Genomic DNA, 22,287 nt, shown 5'->3' on the forward strand with positions numbered 1-22,287 from the left:
ATGAGCACAAAACTTTAGTTACATGGATAACGTCAGATTCAATGGCGGGTTCCATCTCTGTGATGTCCGGTTTGCGTTTCAAGCACAACTTCACTTTGTACGCCTGAGCGTGCTCCAAGATCTGAATGGCATCTTCGTACGATACGTTGTCAAAGTACACAGTGGCGCTCAGAAGCTGATCGCCTGCAGCAACAAGAGGAAAATAACTTAGAAACTTTTAAATAGGTGACTTTTAGTCTTATTGTGGAAAAATTTCAAACAAAAAAGCCGAAAGTAATCAGATTTTTGTGGTAAAAGGTTTCATTCAGTCCACATTCTTTACTATTTTCCTATATAAAAAAATAAAAGAATCATGTTTTGTCTTCATTTCTAGCTGCTATCTTACCTTCTTTCACCTTCAGACTTTTTGAAGCAGGTGACTCTGGTACCACTTCCTTAATGAAGATCCCCTCTTTTCCACCTCCATAAACAAGACCCTCTGCACATCCGTCTCTGGCTGTTTTCACAATGACCTCAGCCTCGGGGCTGGGAACCTCCTGCCAGCATGTCAGAAGAGACAAGACAGAGCACCATGCTGTGAGCTTTCTCCTCATCTGCAGAACGAAGATGTGAAGGTGTGAGCGTCTCACCTTCAGTTTACTCATCTTTGGAGTTGAGCGCCTCTCAAACATGGAGCCCAGACCAGACTTTTTAGCTTTGTGTCCACTCCCACTTTTGTGATGTGGGTCATGCTCTGCTTCACACTAAAGAAGGTAAACAGCTTTTAAAACGAGCCAATGAAATATTACCAGATCTCCGTTTAACACACAAACATGTTCTAACAGAGTAGAATGACTGAATTAATCAGAAGTTAATATAAGTTTCTTTTAGGTGGTCCTGGAGGGACCCAGAGGTCCTGGAGGCCAAAAACTACATCTTCATTAAACCATTAAATCCAAAATTCACTTCACTGATTCCAACCAAGATATGCAGAACATCATCTCTGAACACACAACACGTCCAGCCAGGAAGCAGATGGTCTACAGCAGCAGAAGGCCACACCAGGTGCCACTCCTGTGAGCTACGAACAGGAAACTGAGGCTACAATTCACACAGATTCACCAGAACTGGACAATAGAAGATGGAGAAACGTTGCTGGTCTGATGAGTCTCCAGTTCATCTCCACATTCACATGGTAGGATCAGATTTTGGTGAAAGCATCATGAAAACATGGATCCATCCTGTCTTGGATTGACAGTTCTGACTGCTGGTGTAATGGTTTGGGGATGCACCAAGTCAGAAAGCTTAAATCATCTCTGGTGTCTCGATCATGACAAGTATTCCAATGGCCTTCACAGCCACAAGACAAATCATAAGCATCACACAAATCTTAAATCTGGGTGATGCTTCATGTCAATAGGTCAATATGGAGAAAAATAAAACATACAAATAAATAAATAAAAATCTCTGAAGAATGTCTTTAATGACATTTTGATGTATACTGACTCTGGTCATACTGTTGCACTGGTTTTGTTAGATCTGACCGCTGCGTTCGACACAGTGGATCATGAAATCCTACTGCGCCGACTTGAGAACACAGTGGGCATTCACGGGGCTGCCTTGGAGTGGTTCCGTTCCTACTTAGCAGATAGGAGTTTTTGTGTGAGATTGGGTGACTTTGCTTCATCCTCGGCCCCCTTGAATTGTGGCGTGCCGCAAGGATCAATCCTTGGTCCGCTCCTTTTTTCATTGTATCTGTTGCCGCTGGGGTCTATTCTCCGAAGGCTTGGTGTGTCTTTTCATCTTTATGCTGATGATAGCCAAATTTACATTCCCCTCAAACGTCAAGAAAGCTTCAGTGCCACTGAACTCTTAAAGTGCACTGATGAAATTAAAATTTGGATGTCAATAAATTTTTTGCATTTTAATGATAAAAAAAACAGAGGTTCTTCTTCTTGGACCTAGCAGTGTTGGTGATGCTGTCTCAGTTAACCTTGGATCCTTGTCACAGCTTGTTAAGCCTACTGTCTGCAATCTTGGTGTGAAAATGGATCAGGAACTTAAATTGGACAAACAAATTAGTGCTGTGGTGAAAGCAAGTATTTTCCACCTGAGACAGCTTGCAATAATAAGGTCCTCACTCTCAAGACATGATTTTGAAATTTTGATCCATGCTTTTGTAACCACACGGCTTGATTATTGTAACGCCCTGTACTGTGGGATCAGTCAGTCCTCTCTCGCATGGCAGCAGCTGGTGCAGAACGCTGCAGCGCGTCTTTTAACTGGATCTCGAAAGTCTGACCACGTTTTACCAATTTTGTCTTCCCTTCACTGGCTCCCTGTCCGTTACAGAATTGATTTTAAGATTCTTTTATTTGTTTTTAAATGCCTGAACGGTCTGGCCCCTCGCTACCTGTCAGACCTGCTGGTGAGGTATTCCCCTACACGCTCTCTGAGGTCCACAGATCAACTTCTGCTTGTGGTTCCTAAGACGAAGCGTAAACTGAGAGGTGACCGAGCTTTTTCTGTTATTGGTCCCAAGTTGTGGAATAAGCTGCCCCTGTACATTAGACAGGCTGAATCGCTTCTTGTTTTTAAGTCTTGTCTGAAGACTCATTTTTTCTCTTTGGCGTTTGACTAATTTAAAGGGTTGTTTTACTATTAACAATGTGCTGATGCCCCATTATGATGTAAATATGTATGTTTTATTGTTTCTTCTGTACAGCACTTTGGTCAACTTTGTTGTTTTTAACGGTGCTTTATAAATAAACTGGATTGGATTGGATTGGAATATTTCCAGTTGTAACAAGGTGTATAAAACATGATATATATATATATATATATATATATATATATATATATATATATATATATATATATATATATATATATATATATATACATATAAACCTGACCTGCCCTATTTTCTCTCACAACATCATCTCTCCTGGTCTGCAGAAAATATGTTATAAATAGACTTTTTGAGTGATTCAGTATACTGGCATGCAATGAGGTAACTAGGTTAAGTTTTCCTCGTAACCAATTTGCTGAGTCATGGAATAAAGAGACACGTATTAGCCAGTGGAACAAGATCCCCTCTGGTTATATTTATACTGGAAATCCACATAAGCTGTTTCCCTGCTGCTTGTTATTATGTATGTGTAACCCTAGTGGTATGTTTGTGTAGTTTACCTCTTTGTCGGTGTATTTTGCAGACTCAGGATAGTCCTCCACGGGTGATGATCCTTGCGGGCGTGGTCTCTCCCCGTCTGTGAACGTAGATGGCTCTTCACATATCTGCATTGGATATAGAAGAGTGCGAAACACAGCGGCACTGTCAAACAGTTCCTCAGTCACATGTAAAACTGCTGTAACATTTCATTATTGTTGCAGCTGCAGCATAAACTGTAAGAATTGATTGATTTCTATCAGAAATGGTGTGATTACACTTTGTTGCATTCTAACTGGGTATTTAGATTTTTGGTATCTAGTGATCTAATTAGAAGTTGTTTCCTGGAAAAATCATGTTGGTCAGTCTGTCTGCTTAAACAGTTATATTCCCATAAAGGTTTGCCAGAGGATATATTCTACAGAGATACTTTACTTCTTTAGTTTAAAGCCTCCAGACTTGTCCGTTCAGCTGTTCTGAAGCAGAATTTTAAAAATAAATAAATAAATAAATAAATGAGCATGAAAACAGGTTATAACATCAGTTTCAGTGAAATCATGTAATCAGGCAAATATCAACATGTGCACCAGTGCTGAATTACCTCTCTCCCATAGTTTATTAATACTAACAAGAAAATATTGACAAGTCTGGCAGAATTATTTAATATAGTAAAAGATTCTGAGAACTTTGAAAAGCAATAGTCATATTTGGTGCTTTTCAGGTCTTTATTGTAGGTAAAAACATTTTTTTTTTTAAAAACTTATATTACCCTGTCTTTGATTTCCACAACAGAGGACACACCCTGGACTTGTCATAACTTATAGCCTGACCACCTACCTGGCTGTGTCAGACCTACGACTGTTTTATAACATCACCAGTTCAATGCAACAGGATGCTCTAGTGAGGACTGTGAGGAGGCGGTATATTACTTTTGAATTGGCTGCAAATTTTTATTGATATTTTATATAAAACTGCTCATAAAGTTTGATTTGATTTGATTTTCAAGAACTACGACTGAATACATTCTTACCGCTTCAATAGGAACTAAGAGCATGAGTAGGAGCGAGATGCTGCAGATCAAAAGCAAAAACCAAATTCAGTTTGAAGCTCTGCAGCTTTCTGGTGTGTGGTGGCACAATGCCAAGGAAGGGAATAAATCAGAGATTATATTTTAGAAGTAATTGTTGCAGCCCATCAGTCTACAGAAGAAAGGGTTATAGCAGCCGAAGTTTGTAAAGTTGCATCCAATAACAACACAAAAATATATATACATATATATTGTTTACTTTTGTGTTGTTATTGGATGCAACTACGAGGACGACTGTATGTATTTGTTCCAGTATTTTTACTACGGTGTCTCTGACTGAACAAAACACCACTGTGTGACATTAAAACCTTTTAACACAGCAGCACCAGCTTTGTTTTGTGTTGGAGCACCTTAAAAAAAAAAAGGACCACAGAAGAAGACAGTATGCATGTGATTCAACAGAGTTAGTAATTGTTATATTAATTTTAACCACTAGATGTCAGTAATTCTTACACACTGTATTTACAAGTGTTCAAAAGTGGAAAGAATAAATCACATATCCTGTGTAAAAGTTTCTTGGCTTAAAAAAAATAAACTGATATTCGACTACCACAGAAGGACACATACAGGTCACTGATTATCTCAAAGAACTGGACCAAGTTGGTTTTCTGAGTCATTTTTTAAAACCTGTTAATCCTTTCCAGCTGAGACAACCAGTCTGTATTTCTAAATAGTTCTCCCATTCCTTGTGCTTTTATAATAAGCTGTATAATAAACCCAAAACCCAAAAACAAAAAAACCCATGTGTATGGACATGAAATCTGCAGATCATCCACTTATGTCCTGTTTTAAAAAACTTTTGCATTAATGGAGGATGGATGTCTTATTTACATGACATGACTTGCTTTTGTGTGCAGAACTTTCTCCTACTTAAAACATGGTCAGCAGCTGTTTCAAAGGTGCAATAAATGTCATGGAACAGGATTTAGTTCACATTTCACACAACTTAAGCAAGAAATCTCATTTAAACTGAACTTACTACATTAAAAGATCAACTTAAATGAATTGTGAAAATGGTTTTAGTTAAATGACAAATTCTGGTTATTTTTGTTGGGTAAATCTAAAACGCAAACTTTCATCATAACATAAAATATGGCGTTCATTTTACTTCCACACAGTTAAATCACTCACTGAATCGTCGTCTGTGGCGGGCTCTGGCGCTCGCAGCCGTCGTCCCCCTGTTCACAAAAACACAAAAGAAAACGCATCAGCTGAGTCATCCTCCATACAACATCTTTATGTGGCTTCAGTTCTGTGTTGTTCTCGTTCAGCTAGATTCATCGGAGTTTGGCATGAAAAGCTGAATAACTGAGCAGGAAATAGTTCACCCACTAAAAGCACATGGAGATGCATAATCTTACCCCAGTTAGCCCAGTTAGCCACAGGTTTCCTGGGGTCTTCCAGAGGGTGTCTGGGTTTTATGGGATTACAGAGTAATGACATTGAAACAGGCTGATATCTAACTGGTTTCCAATATTAAATGTTTTCTTTAAAATTAATGCTGAACACAGTATGAATTTTTTTTTTTTAACCCGAGGTCCAAAACTGGGGAAGATAAGGACAAAATGTGTCAAACTGGGCCAAAAAGTTCATTTTGTAGAAGCACAACAACCCGTCAATCTGCATGAAGACGTGGCTTCCATCTCGAATGGAAACATCGTTCAAAAACCATGGCCATCCATCAAACATACTTTTATTTTGAAAATGCCTGTATGTTGAGTTTTCCTGGCCCGTTGCTTTTGGTTTTTTACTACTCTGTCTTTGTAAGAGCAGATTTTTTTTATTTAAACTGATTAATTTAAATAAACATGTTAAATGATTACGCTGCCTGTCGCCCAATGATTGCTGGGATACGCTCCAGCTTCCTGCGACGCGGAAATGGACAAACCGGGGGAGAAAATGAATTAAATTAAAGATATTTTAGTTGCTTTTGATTATTTTGATATAAATGAAAATGATTGCATCTGATTACCTGCAATATTGTTTCAAATCAATCTGTGCCTCCAAAACTGAATCAAATTTAAATCAGATCATGACTCAGTTTGAGATATTGTCAAACATCAAATTGCTTTCCATTAAATCAAAATCATATTATATTGTGATCAAACTTTTAATTTACAATTTTACAATTTTGGAGAGTTTTCCTGAATTGTCTGAATTAAAACTTCTCTCTAATTTCACTCCATCAGAACTAACCTTTGCACACATAATGTGACATATTGTACAATGATTTAATGAACATATTCATATTCGTCCTAAAAAGGTTTTTTTTAGAGGCAAGCCTAAAACATTTGTTACTCATATCTCATACCGTCTTTATTTATTCTTCCCCAATAACACATAGACAGATAAAGCCTTTATTCGTCTCAGAGCAGAGACCTAAAAATCAGGAATGGAGCTTAAAGGATGAACGTAAAAACAGGGAAAATTTCTCTCAGGTCACAAAAACCAAGAAAAAGCCGACATGAAAAACTGATATTTCCCTACATTTGTTAATATCTCAGCAGTAAGTCCTGCCTTCCACCCAGCCCGGCTCCCGGTGCTTGTTTTGAGGCTCAGAGAGACACTGGAGCCGACTGTGAGACTATTTAGAGTTCTTCCTGGCAAAAATTTCCCCAGAGACCTGCAGCCTGCTTCTCCTGGTAAGTGATCCACCATATTGATCATCATATTAAACTCTGCAGTCTCTCAGCCCGACCCCTCAAGGTTGCCAAAAAGAGAGCGTCTGACTCAGAGCAATTTAGCTTCGTCAGATTTTTGTTGTCACCTTCTCTGATACCGTCTCTATGATTCATCTGATGCCATCATTTGCTTTACTGTCAGCAGATATTAATATTTTATTCATTTGGTTGCATTACGCATGAAAAATCACATTATTACCTGTTTTTACCGGCATTTATCTGTTTGTTTGTCTGTTTGTGTTCAAGATAACTCAAAAGTTATGGACGGATTTTCAGGAAATTTTCAGGACTTGAAAAGGAAGAACTGGTTTGATTTTGGTGGTGATCCAGCTCCCCGTTTGTATTCAGGAACTTTTTAAAGGCCTTGGCAGAGGTTTGCGCTCTGAGTGTTTTTCTAGTTAAAACTAAATTCTCTGTACATCATCAATGTATAAAGTGGATGAAGAATTAAAAAAAGTAATAAGTATCCTCGTATTGTATGTTTTATGTCGTCTACATATGTAGATGTGCATATATGCATGTGCATACGTATATATATTCAGTTTGAATAAGTATGAAGTACGAGGATACTGTTGTACACAGCTAAATGAAGCAGGATAAGTAGTAAGGGGTAGAAATTCCAAAAAAGTATACACTTCTCATTTTTTTAAAAACTTCTTGGAGTGATGATTTAATTATGCATTATTATTATTATTAGTAGTAGTAGTAGTAGTAGTAGTATTTTCTCACCTGTTTGTACATATGTAAATACACAAACACATATATATACATATCTATATATATATCTCTATATATATAGATATGTATATGGACATATATATACACACACACACACACACACACACACACACACACATATATGTATATATATATATATATATATATATATATATATATATATATATATATATATATATATACATATAAATTTTTTTTTTGTTGTTATTCATTCGAAATAAATGAACTAACTTTTTTTTTTAACTTGTTCATTCATCTATTTATTTATTTATTTATCCATTTATTTTTTTGCTTCTGGATGTTGTTATAATGAAAGATATCTGAATCTCAGCACTATTAAAAGTGCACATTCTCTCACCTGCTCGTGTTCTTTGGTATCCTTCAGAATAAAAGCAGTAGATAACTTTATAATAGAGACCAGGCAAAGTGAAAAGTATAACTACTTAATTGGGTTCAGTTGTGCCCAGTGATGGCCGGTTTAGAGTTTAAAGCAGAAGCAGTGTATGTACACTCCACCCTCGGCCGTCCAGTGATGTATGTCATGTGAGGAGCTCTTCCAGCTCGTCTAAATGCATTAGAGGGCTGTTAAAGTCAAGGCTACATCTTCAGAGGGTGTTGTTGCATAACGGCTGATCATTCAAAATGCATGAAGAATTGTCCAATAACATTAAAGCTCTGCTGCTAATAAAAATAAACCATTACAAGCCACCAGCAAGGGTCACACCAGGTCATCCCACCAAGTCTAGATGCCTTTCTGTGTGCAGTGATCAGAAAACGTCCTTCTAGCGGATTACAACGTTAAACTAAACAAGAGTTTTTCTCATCGTTTCCACCTACCTTCAGCTGCTGTATGTCTAGCACCTGGAAGGACAACAATGTGTTAATAAGACGCCATCCAGTCCACTCCTAGGCAGTCCCGCTGTGTTTGTGTGACTCAGAAAGAGCTGAAAGTGTTTCGTTCAGCCTCAGATTAAAGAAGGCGGGACACTTTAGGGTAGCAGGCATACCTTGTCTGAAAATGTGTCACTCTCAAACTGAATTTAGCGTTTCTGAAGGAACTCATTGTGACTTTGTTTTAGAACTTTAACTCTTCGCACCTCGTGAAAGTTAAAATAATCTCTCAGTGCCACCCTCCTCCTCGTGTAGTTAGAATTATTCCTTACTTTGGCAAGTGTTTATTTTTAGTTTTCAGCTGATGGAGACGTCACACAGAATCATTAAAGCTAAATGAAAATCAAGTTTCTTTAATGGTACTAAAATAAATCTTCTTACTGTAAGAAATATGGTGCTTTTTAGTAGAATTCAGAGTTTTTACACAGGACCTATGATGGTGCAGGAGGCTGAAGGACTTCAGGAACACACACCAGCACCAGGACCTTCGACCGTGTGGAAAGCCACAGCAGTGTTTGACCCGCTCTCTTCTCTCTGTTTACACTGGGATTTCTAGCTGAAAGAACAATACTTATTTAAAGAAAAGTGGAACTACAGGCAGGAATGACATCCATATGAACAAAACAACTGCAACACAACAGAGCAGATATGCTCAAACCAAAAACACACAAAAGAAATTAAACTTCTTTCTTCATGAAAACTCCATTAAGCAGGTATAATTCATTGTAAAAAAAAAAAAACATTTACTGCTTCTAAAGTTACTATAAAAAAAATATTTAATATTCTCTACTCAACCTATAGAGGTGCATGCCTTATAACATCTCTGACATGGCTGATTTCCAAGCAGTAAAGAGTCTCCTGCTCGCCTTAAAGAAAATATTTCCCCCATAAGATAAGGTGAGGTGAATATTTCACTCTTTTCTGTTCGGTGTTTCAGACAAACATTTCCAAACCAACCACATTCACATCAGCCTCACTTCTATTTAGTGCTTTGTTAACAAGCTATTATCCATCAAGACCATTGTTAGCCGGTTCAGACTGAGATGTTAGACAGGACACTACTCCAAATCACTGTTTCGTTATTTTGAGATTCTACCATCAGCTATACAATCTTCCAGGAGACTTGTGCCCATTAATTATATTCATTTATAGAAAGATTCACCATTTTTTATATCACATACTCAGAATCAGAGTCCCAGGGAAGCAGCAGACTATCTTAGCAATTAGCAGGTGAGAGTAAATATAATATAATATAATATAATATAATATAATATAATATAATATAATATAATATAATATAATATAATATAATATAATATAAGTGAGGATTAAACAACAAGGATCTGTGCAATAAACGGTTATAATGTACAACGTGGAGTCAAGAACACCACGATGCGCAGCAGAGTGCAACTTGCTAAATACGCTAAAGTATAGGATCTATTTAATGCTGGCCTCGATGTACTTTTTATGCTAAACAACACCCACTGTCAAGCTAAAGCATGTTTTTCTCATTCACCTTTTAAAAACAGCTTATCTGAATCAGCTGATTAACACGTTGCTGCGGTGACGCCCCATAAAGGAGGGATATTACAGTGATTTAAATCACCAAACTACGTGTGCGTTTGAAAAATAAATAATGCACATCAGTTTTCATTAGAATTATCACTTACCATAATATAATATAATATAATATAATATAATATAATATAATATAATATAATATAATATAATATAATATAATATAATATAATATAATATACCTGCCTCAGAGACCTCACTCTTATCTGGACCAATCAGGCAGCATCATGTTCTTTCATTTATCAGGTGCTTTTGAAACAGTTCAGCTGCTCTGTTATGTGAGAAGCTCCATAGATTCCAGGTGGAAAACTCCAGAACCACCTGGATTTCTGACTACCTGATAAACAGCAGTTTGTTAGACTGAAAGGTTGCATCTCTGCATGATGATACGCAGGAAAGGAGCACCAAAAGGAACTGTACTCTCATCATTTCTCTTCTGTACACCTCAGACTTCCATCACAACTTAGGGGCCCAACATTTACACAAATACTCTGATTACTCTGCAGATGTGGGGCGTATTGATGGACCAGTAGCTGAATACAGGTTGGTTTGTGAAACGGTGCAGAAACATTTCACCTTGACAACAAAACTAATAAATGATGCAAATAAAACTTACAGCTTAGAAAGCTTCAGATGAGATAAAGTACAGATGAATATGGAGTATAGTACAGAACCAGAACAGACATCAATCAGTTACTCAATATATATTTATAAAGCACTTTTTATGCAATGAAAATGTAGCACAAAGTGCTTTACATTAAAGCAAAACAACATGAAAAAAAACAAAACTACTGATCATATCTCCCCAAATTAAGTCTGTTGTACACAACATGTACACAACATAGCGAACACATTAAATTATGTCCCAAAAGGTGCTGCACCAACCCCATCAACTGTGCCAGGAGGCTAAAACACTGGGGGGGAAAAGATACTAAGACTAAAGAAAATTTAAGAGAATATAAAGATGAAAAATTAAAATAAAGATATGATAAGAAGCAATAAAAGACTGATAAATACATTAAAATGACATTACAAATTAAAATAATTCTTTAAAAAAAAACATCATATATAAAGTTATATATGATGTTGTAAAATAATAAATAATATTTAAAATAGGATCAAAACAATTATAAATTAAATAATGATTAATCAAAAGGCGGGATTTTCCAATGGACATTATGGGTACGGGCCCAAGGGCCCACACCCCCTTAGGGCCCACATAGGGCATACTCCAGCAGTTCGAACATGAAACAAAATGTACATAAAAGCCAGATAAATACATCACTGTGTCTAGTTCATGCTATTGGTCCCACTGGCTGAGAGGTGTTAGAAATGTTGTTTCACAGTGTATCATTCACAGTTTTCACAATGTTGCGGTGGGGAAGGGGGCCCTTGAACCCTCTGGGCCCAGAGGTTTATGAACTTTTAATCCGGCCCTGCTAAAACGGTAAGTTTTAAGCTGCCTCTTAAAGATATTAACACTCCCAGTCACCTTCAGCCACATATTAGGAAAATTAGAGTTTAGTTTTGCACTAAACAAGCGAAGGTGCAGGGACAGTCAGTGTTTACAGCTGATTGTGTGTTAAATAAAAACCCTAAGGAGGGTGAGATGTACAAAGTTAGAGTACTAACTGGAGTACTGAGGTCCCTCAAGGTCTCATGTAAAACGGGGTTAGCATATTAATGTGGTTTTTAATGTTCCTGACATTAATCATCAGGTCATTTAAACTCACATCCATTATTCCTGACCCTACTAATGTAGAAACTCCTTTCTCCAATATTTGTCATGGAGTTGCTTTATTAATAATAATAATAATAATAATAATAATAATAATAATAATAATAATAATAATGATGATGATGATGATGATGATGATGATGATGATGATGATAATAATAATAATAATAATAATAATAATTTTCAGGAGAAGTAAAGTACATGCTAATATGTAAGATCATTTGAAATTAAATACATTAAAAGTCTTTATGACAACAAATTTGTCACTTTTCTTTAGATAACAACAGTTTTACAAACTTATTGAAAGATGACCAAATTCAGCACCAAATACATATTTTGATATTTAACTCCTGAGTCTTCTAAACTAATTTCAGCTTAAGTCACACACAACCAGCTGACAACATCAGCTCGGGGCTATTTTACACAAACACTCCGATTCAGCATAAATCTTTCATGGTCCAGTTATAATCCTGGTAAAACAAATTCAATTAATGATCCATATTAGTATTTATAATACGTACATATAAACCAATTAGTGTAAAATAATTAGCTCGGGGTTGAATAAATAAATGAATATAAAAAGATGATTTTCTCTAAATCGGCCTAATTACTGAAGTGAAACTCTCTGACCAGGAGGCTTTTATGTAGCTATATGATATTTAGGTTTTTTTTTTTTACTTCATGAAGATTAAATTATCTCTTGGGAGAAAATTAATAAATAAATTGTATTAAAGGATAAATTAAAAGTGGGTGTTTACATGCCGGCATTATAATGGTTCAGATACTGTAATTATGAGTGTTGTTGCAATATTCTGCAGACACACAAGAACACTCACGCTGAAGCTTCGGTGGTTTGTGGATCCTGATGATTCCTGTGTGGGTGCAGCTCTGGATTTAGGTGTGGCTCATGCTTTTTGTGTGGGCTAACCTGCAGGGAGTCGAGCTTTCAGACATTTGTGGTGACTCCTGCATGCTGAAATACAGCCGGGACTAATCACAATTCAGATAAGATCTTACAGAGATAAAAAGTTTTGTTTTATAAAAATACATTCTACACTTGGCTGTGAGGCGCTTTAGTCCATGTTTTACAATGTAAAATGACCTGGAAGGCTTCCTGAAGCTCCTCTTTTTCTTCCTTTTCTCATGTTTCAGCATGGCTGCTGTGTTGAGCTGAGCAAGTTTTGTTGATGTAAGGCTCTATCTGATTATTAGATGATTATTTTGTTTTGTTTTGTTTTTTATTTCTGAATTTGCATGACATTGCCGGACCTAATAGATGGGGGGACAACAAAGGATAAAGAGTGAACAGAAAAGGAAAACAAGGAGAAAAAGGAGATGAAGATACACCAGAGAGAAAGCCAAAGCTCTTCAATCAAAACAGAAACTCTGAGTTTCTATTAACCAACTAGGACATCTGCACAGAAAGTCAAGGGAGAACTTTACAGGAAACAAAGCAGACAATCATCAGGAGCACCTTTAAGACACAGAAAAGCAGAAAAGAACATGTTTTTCAGCAACAACCAAAGCGCCAGGAAGACAAAAATAAAGCACTACACAATAAAAAAGCTTTTAGTGCATAAACCCACAGAGCATGCAGAGTAAGAAGAATCGAGTACAAAAACAACCACACCTCTGCAAAGAGGCGGACCAGGATCACTCCAAGACCTCAACTTAAATCAGCTTTATTTATCGAGCACTTTAACACAACGCCAGCTACAACAAAGTGCTGAAGAGAGAAGGAAAACTTTTAAACAGTGCAAAGTGACATCTGGATAATTCATTCATTATCCTAACCACTCAGTCCGATTCAGGGAGATCTGGATAATAGCAGTTAAACTGATAAAAGATAAAACAATAAAAACAACAAAAACAGCAAATAAAAGTACATAATAAACAGTCTCATGCTGGATAATATACTGTTAGTGATGTGGCTTCTCTAACCTGTAGTAGCAAAGAATTGTGAAGTTTTGGTGCAGCAACCACAGATGCTCCTCTGAGCTTCCGCCTAGACTTCGGTACCTCCAGAAGGAGCTGATCAGCTGATCTGAGGCACCAGGGTGGCGAGTGTAAGCAGCTCTGAGAGGTACACAGGAGCCAAACCATTAAAGGACTTAAAAACAAATAAAAGAAACTTAAAATGAACTCTAGACCTGGGCGGTCAGCTGCAAACAAGCAGCATAAAACCCACCCACCCACCACAAAGACCACCACACATCTGCCCTGAAGGGGATTTTTTAACCCTCGAGAGGAGGTTGTGTTGCTGCCTCGCATTCATGAAATGGTAAATGGTAAATGGTCTTGTACTTTTATAACCCTTTCCAGTCATCCCGACCACTTAAAGCTGTGAGATTGAGTTGGAGCTTCCAACTCAGTTTTGTTGGTTTCCTTATATAGGCTATTATGAATTGGCTTTCATTATGGTTTTTTTTCTGTCTGTAAAGCGTCTTGAGATGGCATTGCTGTGATTTGACGCTATATAAATAAAGTTGAATTGAACTGAAGTTTACACTACTTGTCACACTTACCCATTCACACACACTCATACCCCGATGGGCACATGGGAGGGCAGCTTGGGGTTCAGTGTCTTGCCCCAGGACACTTCGGCATGTCGTCAGGGAAATCCTGGAATTGACCTCCCAACTTTCCAGTTGAAGGACGACTGCTCTTCCTCCTGAGCTGTTTGGTAGCAACTTTAGGTAAAAACGACTCTACAGTGGATTTTAGTGAATTTTTTCTGAGTGGGTCTTGGTCTAACTTAGATTTTTGTGATTTTGGGATCGATCTGAAAGCAATTGTGGATAGGATAGGATTCTTCAGAGTAGGGGGGGAAATGAGCTGCTCGATGGAGGTGTGTGCTCTCCGAGTGCCTGAAATATTTCAGGGTATGGCGAATCAGGAATTCTGCAAGGCTGATACTGTAGGTAGCTGCAGGTTTAGTTGGTTGAGTGGGTTTTTTTTGTTTGTTTACCTAAAATAGATGAAAGTAAATTGTATTCTGAAAGTGTTGTGCTGCTGTTTCCATATTGTGAAGTGAAACTGTTTTATTCCTTTATTTTTCCACTGAGTGATGTTGATCATTTTTCTGTTTTGCAGGTTGTTTTTTGGGTGTAAGCTTACATGAAATGAGTAAAGTTATTAGTTATTTTAAGGAATTCCAGACAAGCCATCAAAGAGGAGCTGATGTTGATGCTTTTAAGACATTTATAAGGTTTGATGTTGAGCTAATAAATGGCATGTCGAGATGAATACATCCTCAGTCTAAATGCTTGCTGCACATCCAGCCATGTTTATCAAGATAACTAGGTTTAAGCAGGTTGGAGACATACAGTATTGCAGCTTGTTAGCCAGGAAATGCTGATTAAATCTGGGTGAATCCAATCGACCTCAATCTTTAGTCTGTTGTAAAGTTTTTAGACTGATACACGATGGCTTGTTTTTCCAAAGTAGCTTGGAAATGAGTAATTCCAGCCATTTAAACCAACTGGAAAATGGTTTGATGGGAATCATTAAAACAAACCGTTAACTTTACCCTCTGAACCTCTTCATCATCATCCGCCACTGTTTTTAAAAAGATGAGCATAATTTAGCTTAGTTTGTTTTGATAATCTGGGAGAGATGTTTAAGCCTAAAAATCTCACGTTTCCACACTGTGTTGTGATCTTCGGTAAGTCCCAGTTAATGGGCAGAACTGTAGACTTGGACCAGTTCACCATGTAGTCAGATTAGGATGAGGATTTGTGAATGAATGTGATTGTCTGGGTGAGAGATGTTTGTGAGTTCTAGAGGAAAAGCAATTCATCAGCAGCATAAAAACTGATCTTCCATCCATCCATCCATCTTCTGACGCTTATCCAGGGTCGGGTCACAGGGGCAGCAGCCTAGGCAGGGAAGCCCAGACTTCCCTCTCCCCAGCCACATTTGCCAACTCTGCGGGGGGGATCCCAAGGCGTTCCCAGGCCAGCCGAGAGATTTAATCCCTCCAGCGTGTCCTGGGTCTTCCCCGGGGTCTCCTCCCAGAGGGACGTGCCTGGAACACCTCACCAGGGAGGTCCAGGAGGCATCCTGACCAGATGCCCGAGCCACCTCAACTGGTTCCTCTTGATGCGGAGGAGCAGCGGCTCTACTCTGATCTCCTCCCGGATGACCGAGCTCCTCACCCTATCTCTAAGGGAGAGCCCACCCTGCGGAGGAAACTCATTTCAGCCGCCTGTATACGAGATCTCCTTCTTTCGGTCACGACCCACAGCTCATGACCATAGGTGAGGGTAGGAACGTCGATCGACTGGTAAATCGAGAGCTTCGCCTTCTGGCTCAGCTCCTTCTTCACCACGACAGACCGACGCAGAGTCCGCATTACTGCAGACGCCGCACCGATCCGTCTGTCGATCTCGCGCTCCATCCTTCCCTCACTGAACAAGACCCCAAGATATTTAAACTCCTCCACTTGAGACAGGACCTGACTCCCGACCCGGAGAGGGCAATCCACCCTGTTCCAGCTGCATAGGGCGACCTATGTTCCCTGTTTTTGGAATGAATTCTTTCATCTCTTTATTGTGTCTTATGGCAGCAGCTCAGGGCTGCTGGAGAAACAGTGCAAAACTTTCTGGCGTCTCTCTATAAACAGAAACTTGGAGAAGTTTGATAATTTATCTTCATGCATTTGGGTTTTTATATAATATCATTATCCATTCTACAAAAGATTACCCAAACGTAGATTTATTAAATGTTGGTCAAATGTTATTCTTCATCTAAAGAAATTATTCCAGATTATGTATAATTCAATAGTTGCATAATCTGCTATTAGAGGAAAGTCGAGTTTTAATAAAAACCTGTTTGGTTTTATGAAGGGTTTTTTTTTTTTTTTACTGATTATTTTACGATATCTGAAGCTGCAACCTGGTGCAATAATTGGACTTTGATCGCAATATTCTGCAGACAAGAAACCCAAGCCGACTGAGGGTTCTGTGGTTTGGACCCGGATGATTCCCATGTGGGTGTAGCACTGGATTTGGGTGTGGCAAATCCTTTTAGTTGTGCTAACTTGACAGGGAGTTAAGCTTATAAATTGTTGACATGCCTGCTTTCAAACACTCGTGTTGACTCTTAAACTCCTGTGTGCTAAAATACCACAGAGACACGTCACCATTCAGATAGACTTTACTAAGAGAGTCTTGCTCAGAGAAAAAGTTTAAAAAGCTTCACAACAAGAAATTCTACACTTGACTCATGTGTCGAGCTAATTCTCAACTCTTCTTCTGCTCTAGTTTGCATTTCCAGTGTAACTACCTCCCTGAAACTCCTCTCTTCACTAAACTAATAGAAAGTTATACAGCTCATTATTTGTGTTCTTGGTTTCGGATTCTGCTCATTTTTTGTGCAACAGAACAGACACATACGTCTTTCACTGAAGGGCAGTTAGCTTGGATCCACATTATAATAAGATTTTACTGAAGGAGGAAAAAAAAATCCAAATTAGATTTTCTGCGTGGTTATAAGAACATGAGACTGCAAAAGCGCATGCTTTCAATCTATTAATCTGCTGCAGACTTACAGCCAGTTTCATCACAGCTCTGGAATTTGCATTCCCATCCTACCGTGTTCCCATAATCCACAGTTACATGAAATAAAATGAAAACACACAGTCAGGACGCAACCCACATCCATCAACTCTGACACGTGTCAGTGTTTGTTTTGACTCTGACTACCTCGTAAACTCAGATTTAATCAGGATCGTTTAGTGAAGAGACTCAATTACAGGGTGTTGTGGAAATTTTATGTTCTAACTTAGATTTTCATTTATTTCATAATCATTAGCATATATTCATTTATGATTATGGCTTCAGGGGCTTTCTGAAAAGGTCATGATCAACTTAAGAACTTAAGCTTAGTAACACAGCGTCTGCTTATCTACCCTTACAGACATAGACATAGAGGCTCTGAGACGTCTGCGTTCAGACATCTGGGATCTGATTAACTAGAACACTCTCTTCCTTTAAAGAGTTTTACAGAGCAGGGGTCAGATACCACGGTGCCATTAGGGAGGTTATAACTTAGTGGTAAGTTTGACCTCACCTTTTAAGCAACAACAGACATTTCATGTTTAGAATAACATAGATTTATGACATGCAATTGATGTACTGTAGGCCAATCAGTCAGTCAGTCATTATCCCAACCGTTTCGTCCAATGAAGGGTCGTGGGGAAGCTGGAGCCTATCCCAGCAGTCTTGTACACCCTGGTCAGCTCGCCAGTCCATCGCAGGGCCGTACTGTAGGCAAAGGCTTAAAAAGTAGTTTTGTGTCGAACTCTTTAGAGCATTTCAGACTTCTGCCGTCGGACCTCTGACCTGCATCTCCAAATCGCAATTTGTATTATTCTGTTCTTTCTTATTTTCTGTTCAACAAATGTTGTAATCTTTTTCACTTCAACACCAAACTCCTTGTTATTTACAGACTTTTTTCCACTACACAGGCCCTGATCGAATCAAAAAATTGAATATCGGCATTTTTTGCTTCACAATTTTAAAATCGATTTTTTTTTTTTTTTTTTTTTTTTTTTTTTTTGTTAAAAAAATAGTTGTTTTTTTTAAATAAATAAAACGAATCCATTATAAAACCTTATCCTTTTTGTTTTTGTTTTTGTTGATCCTTTTACGTGTCTTCTTGGGCATTATAGAAGCAAAATAATGAAATCAAGAAAAATGACAGGAAAAAAAAGATTCGTACTTTTTTTTTGTTCGTTTTTAATCTACAAAAAACAGCAAATCGAAGAATTGTGAGAATCAAAATTTAAATCAAATCAGCACCTAAAAAATAAGAATCAAACCGAATCGGAACAAAAGCATATCGTCACAGCCCTTCTGATTGATATATTATGTAGAATGAAAACAATTACTACCAAAATATACTTTGACCCACATCCTGTAAGTACGTTTATAGGAACTCATCTCAAGCCCCTCAGAGTTGTCTTAGTCCACTGTAGCTGTGTCATAAGATGCTCAGAAGACATTATAATTAAACTCTTAAATATGAAAACACACATATGTGTGTGTGACCATGATCCAATGTGATCATGGGGACATCTACTGTAAGTAGAGAGCTAACACAACAGTTTGATTGTTGGACAGATTTGTCAACAGGTTTGCGTGTAAAGGAGTGTGTTTATCCAACATCCAGCAGGTAGACAGACAGACGTTTTTCCCTGAGTGACAGCAGCCACACATAAAAACTGTTTAAGCTAACTCCAGCCGATGTCAGAGCAAGATTTGTGCTTCTAAGGCTGATAGTTCGAATTGATCAGGATCATTTATTTTAGGTTCCAGCATCGAGTAAATCAGCCACCCTGTCTGGATCCCTCCCCTCGCCTGCCTCTCTGGCCTCGAGCATCGCCCAAAGCCTCTGAAAGCAAAACAAGTCTCCCCACATCTTCAGGCAGATTCAATTAAAACCAGCAGCAAAGATAAACGAACCAGAGAATTCATTATTATACTCACCAAGATGGATGTGAGCATGTCAGAGCACAGCAGTATCACAAGATGTTAATGCAATCAATGTCTGATAATCACAAGCACAGTTTCAGGAAAAGTCATGCAAATGATCAGGACAAGCCGCTGTGGCTTGTTGTGCTTAAATGGGAATCTCTGTGAATGCTAATAAGGCACCCAGACGCAGTGCCTCAGCATTCTCCACAACATCTAAATAAATACACTGCAAAAACTGAAATCTAAGATTAAAAATCTGAAATTGAGTACACATATACTTATTTTTTTTAAAGGTAAGATAATTCTTAGTTTTTATGCCAGAGAATTCCTCTTGTTTTATGAGTGTTTTTACTTTTTTTGGGAAGTCTTGACAAGCCAAATTTTCTTGTTCTGTTGGCAGATAATTTATCTTATTTTAAGCAACATTTACCTAATTTTTGTATATTTTTTTCTTGTTTTTTAAGGCTGAGTTTTTGTAGTGTAAGCAGAGGAAAATGCTGCGACACAAAAGGTTTTATGATGTTTTATTAACTCAGAATAAAGTATTCTCCTACAAGTTTACAGCAGCTCGCTGGGAAAGGTTCTGATTGGACAGAGTGCAGACGTGACACATTGATGTCTACACTGCAAAAACTACAGAAGTACCAGTTTCGTCACTATTTTGATTATAATTTTGAAGCACCAGCTTGGCAACAGCATACCGCTTCACTTATTCAGCAGCTGAGAAGGAGAAGGAAGAGAGACCAGCGAAGACAGGAGGCAAAACAAGGCGCAGAATATGTGCGTCATCGGGACGGGACAAGGTGTGCAGAACGATGGGAATCAGCTCAGATATAAATATATATATATATATATATATATATATATATATATATATATATATATATATATATATATATATATATATATATATATATACATATACATATATATATATATATATATATATATATATATATATATATATATATATATATATATATTTATATGTAAACATTTTGGTTTGTTGTGTGAAAAAAAAGTGTGCCTTGGCTCAAAGAACCTTGAAATACACTGGACTATATAATTTTTAAAAATCCTGTTAAACACAATATGATATGTATCTTTTGCTCCCTAATAGATCCCAAAAAGCTGAAAATAACAAAGAAAATAATCTTGACATATCACATGGTAATAAATTGTAAATATCCACCAAAAAATTGCATTTTTTTATGAGTCAGATCTTAAAGAGTTAACTTTACAGCATATTTCCAGTCAGTAAGTCGGGAAAAGTCTCAACAGCTTCTAAGCTATGAAGAACTTAACAACACAAACCCTGCGCCTTCTGCTGAATGTCAACAATCTGACAAAACAACTTTTATTTCATTTTTTTTATATTTTCTTCATTAGAAATTTGGTTTGTTTGTTTTTTTTTATAATAATTGTGCTAATTTTCTATGAAAAAGTGCACATATTTTACATTTTAAAAAAACCCTGAAACTGAACGTTTTTCATACAAACAAGCTTGTCACCTTCTTTTGACCCTGAATGCATCATCTGTTTGTCATGTTGGTGATGTAATTTCATTTCCAGTGTTTGGTCTCACCAGTCTGGGAAGGATCTTTTCCACCACTGAGCAGTTTTTTTTTCTGGAAGATTTCAGTCTGTCGGGGCTGTGATGTTGTTCATGCACCAGAAAACATCCGCTCAGGTTAAACGGCTGAATCGATTCAACATGGATGTGTAAGTCAGCAACACGTTAAAAAAGATTTCCCATAAAATTATATTCAAATCAGCAACTTCTTATCATAACTTGAAGATCACGCGTGTTTTCCTTCACTGAGAACACAACCTGAACATAATGGATTTGACAGAGAGATGATCTGAGGATATGTGGAAATTCTTAAAGCGGATCAGTTTCCTGTTTGATGTAATCAGAAGGAAAAAATAAAATCTTTAAGCTCAAGGAGGCTTCAACGTTTTGCATGCTTACAGGTTGTAACTCTTCTCATTTTCACATTTAAATCTGTGTTTAGTTCATTTTCTCATCATTTTTCTCTTCAGTAGAAGTCGTGAGGACTTCATCCTTTGCTGCTGTTTTTGGAGAGCAGCTTTTTTTTCTGCTTTACTCTTTTGTTTACCTTTCAGACTGGGCTTCAAGCACACGGCTGCAAGGAAAGAGGAGAAACTGCAGCGCTGCCTGACAGCCTGGTCAGTGACATCCTCAGGCACTCTGCAGACACACCCAGCACTCACTGCAGGTCAGCATCAGCACCAGCTGCCTCGCACATCATCACAAACATGTTCTCCTCCTGCTGCACCGCTAATCCCTGCTGCTGAATCACTAAACTGCTCAGGAAGGGGGGGTCAAAGCAGAGGAAAAGACAGAGTAAAAACAGCCCACCGGTCCCTGATGAGGCATGATGCCAGTTGGGGAACGCCAGGTGGAAGCAGTCACACATGATGGCAGCGGAGATGGCGATGAAGTCCTGGGATCGGGCAAGCGGAGGGGATGGAGAGAGGGATGGTGGAGGGTTACACAGGTGCCGCTTCTTCCTCTCTCCTCGTCCTGAAGCAGCCTGTCAGTCGCAGCGCAGCCAGGGATGAGTTGCAGAAAAAGCCGGAGGAGAGACAGAGCTCGCTGCTGCCTTCAGAGTCGTCCACCAAGTGAAGGAAACTTCCTGGTCTGAGGAATAAACATGGACCTCCAGCGCAGCACGCTAACTTAATTATGGGAGGAGCTGCTCCCCCCCTCCCTGGCAAACACAGACACTTCCCTCAGTCCTCTTTCTTCTGCTCCTCCTCGTCTCCCTTTTCTCTTCCGGTCAGCCTGATTGATTTGCCTAATCTGACAGGGACCATCACGATGTTTCTGGCTGCAGCAGCGACAGAGTGGATGATACAGTTTTTCACGTGGAGATTTAACTCAATTTGATGCTGTACGCTCTCTGTAAATGCTCCGATTGTGG

The 22,287-nt window shown here is 38.2% G+C and overlaps 1 protein-coding gene across 1 annotated transcript in view; it reads right to left on the reverse strand.

Moving 5' to 3' along the window:
• The window catches only part of LOC306772268 (uncharacterized protein), a gene marked incomplete at both ends in the record, with an annotated part of 34,468 nt that extends 12,688 nt beyond the window's left edge, over window positions 1-21,780 (reverse strand). The window contains 6 exons of the mRNA XM_079261682.1: window positions 23-183; window positions 386-536; window positions 630-743; window positions 3,172-3,276; window positions 5,367-5,413; window positions 21,723-21,780. Coding sequence (XP_079117808.1) covers window positions 23-183; window positions 386-536; window positions 630-743; window positions 3,172-3,276; window positions 5,367-5,413; window positions 21,723-21,780 — 636 coding nt within the window. The remainder of the gene's footprint in view (window positions 1-22; window positions 184-385; window positions 537-629; window positions 744-3,171; window positions 3,277-5,366; window positions 5,414-21,722) is intronic.
• Between the last annotated feature and the right edge of the window lie 507 nt (window positions 21,781-22,287).

Source organism: Telmatherina bonti (genome assembly GCF_933228915.1).
Source record: "Telmatherina bonti genome assembly, chromosome: 22".
NCBI classification, from domain to species: domain Eukaryota; kingdom Metazoa; phylum Chordata; class Actinopteri; order Atheriniformes; family Telmatherinidae; genus Telmatherina; species Telmatherina bonti.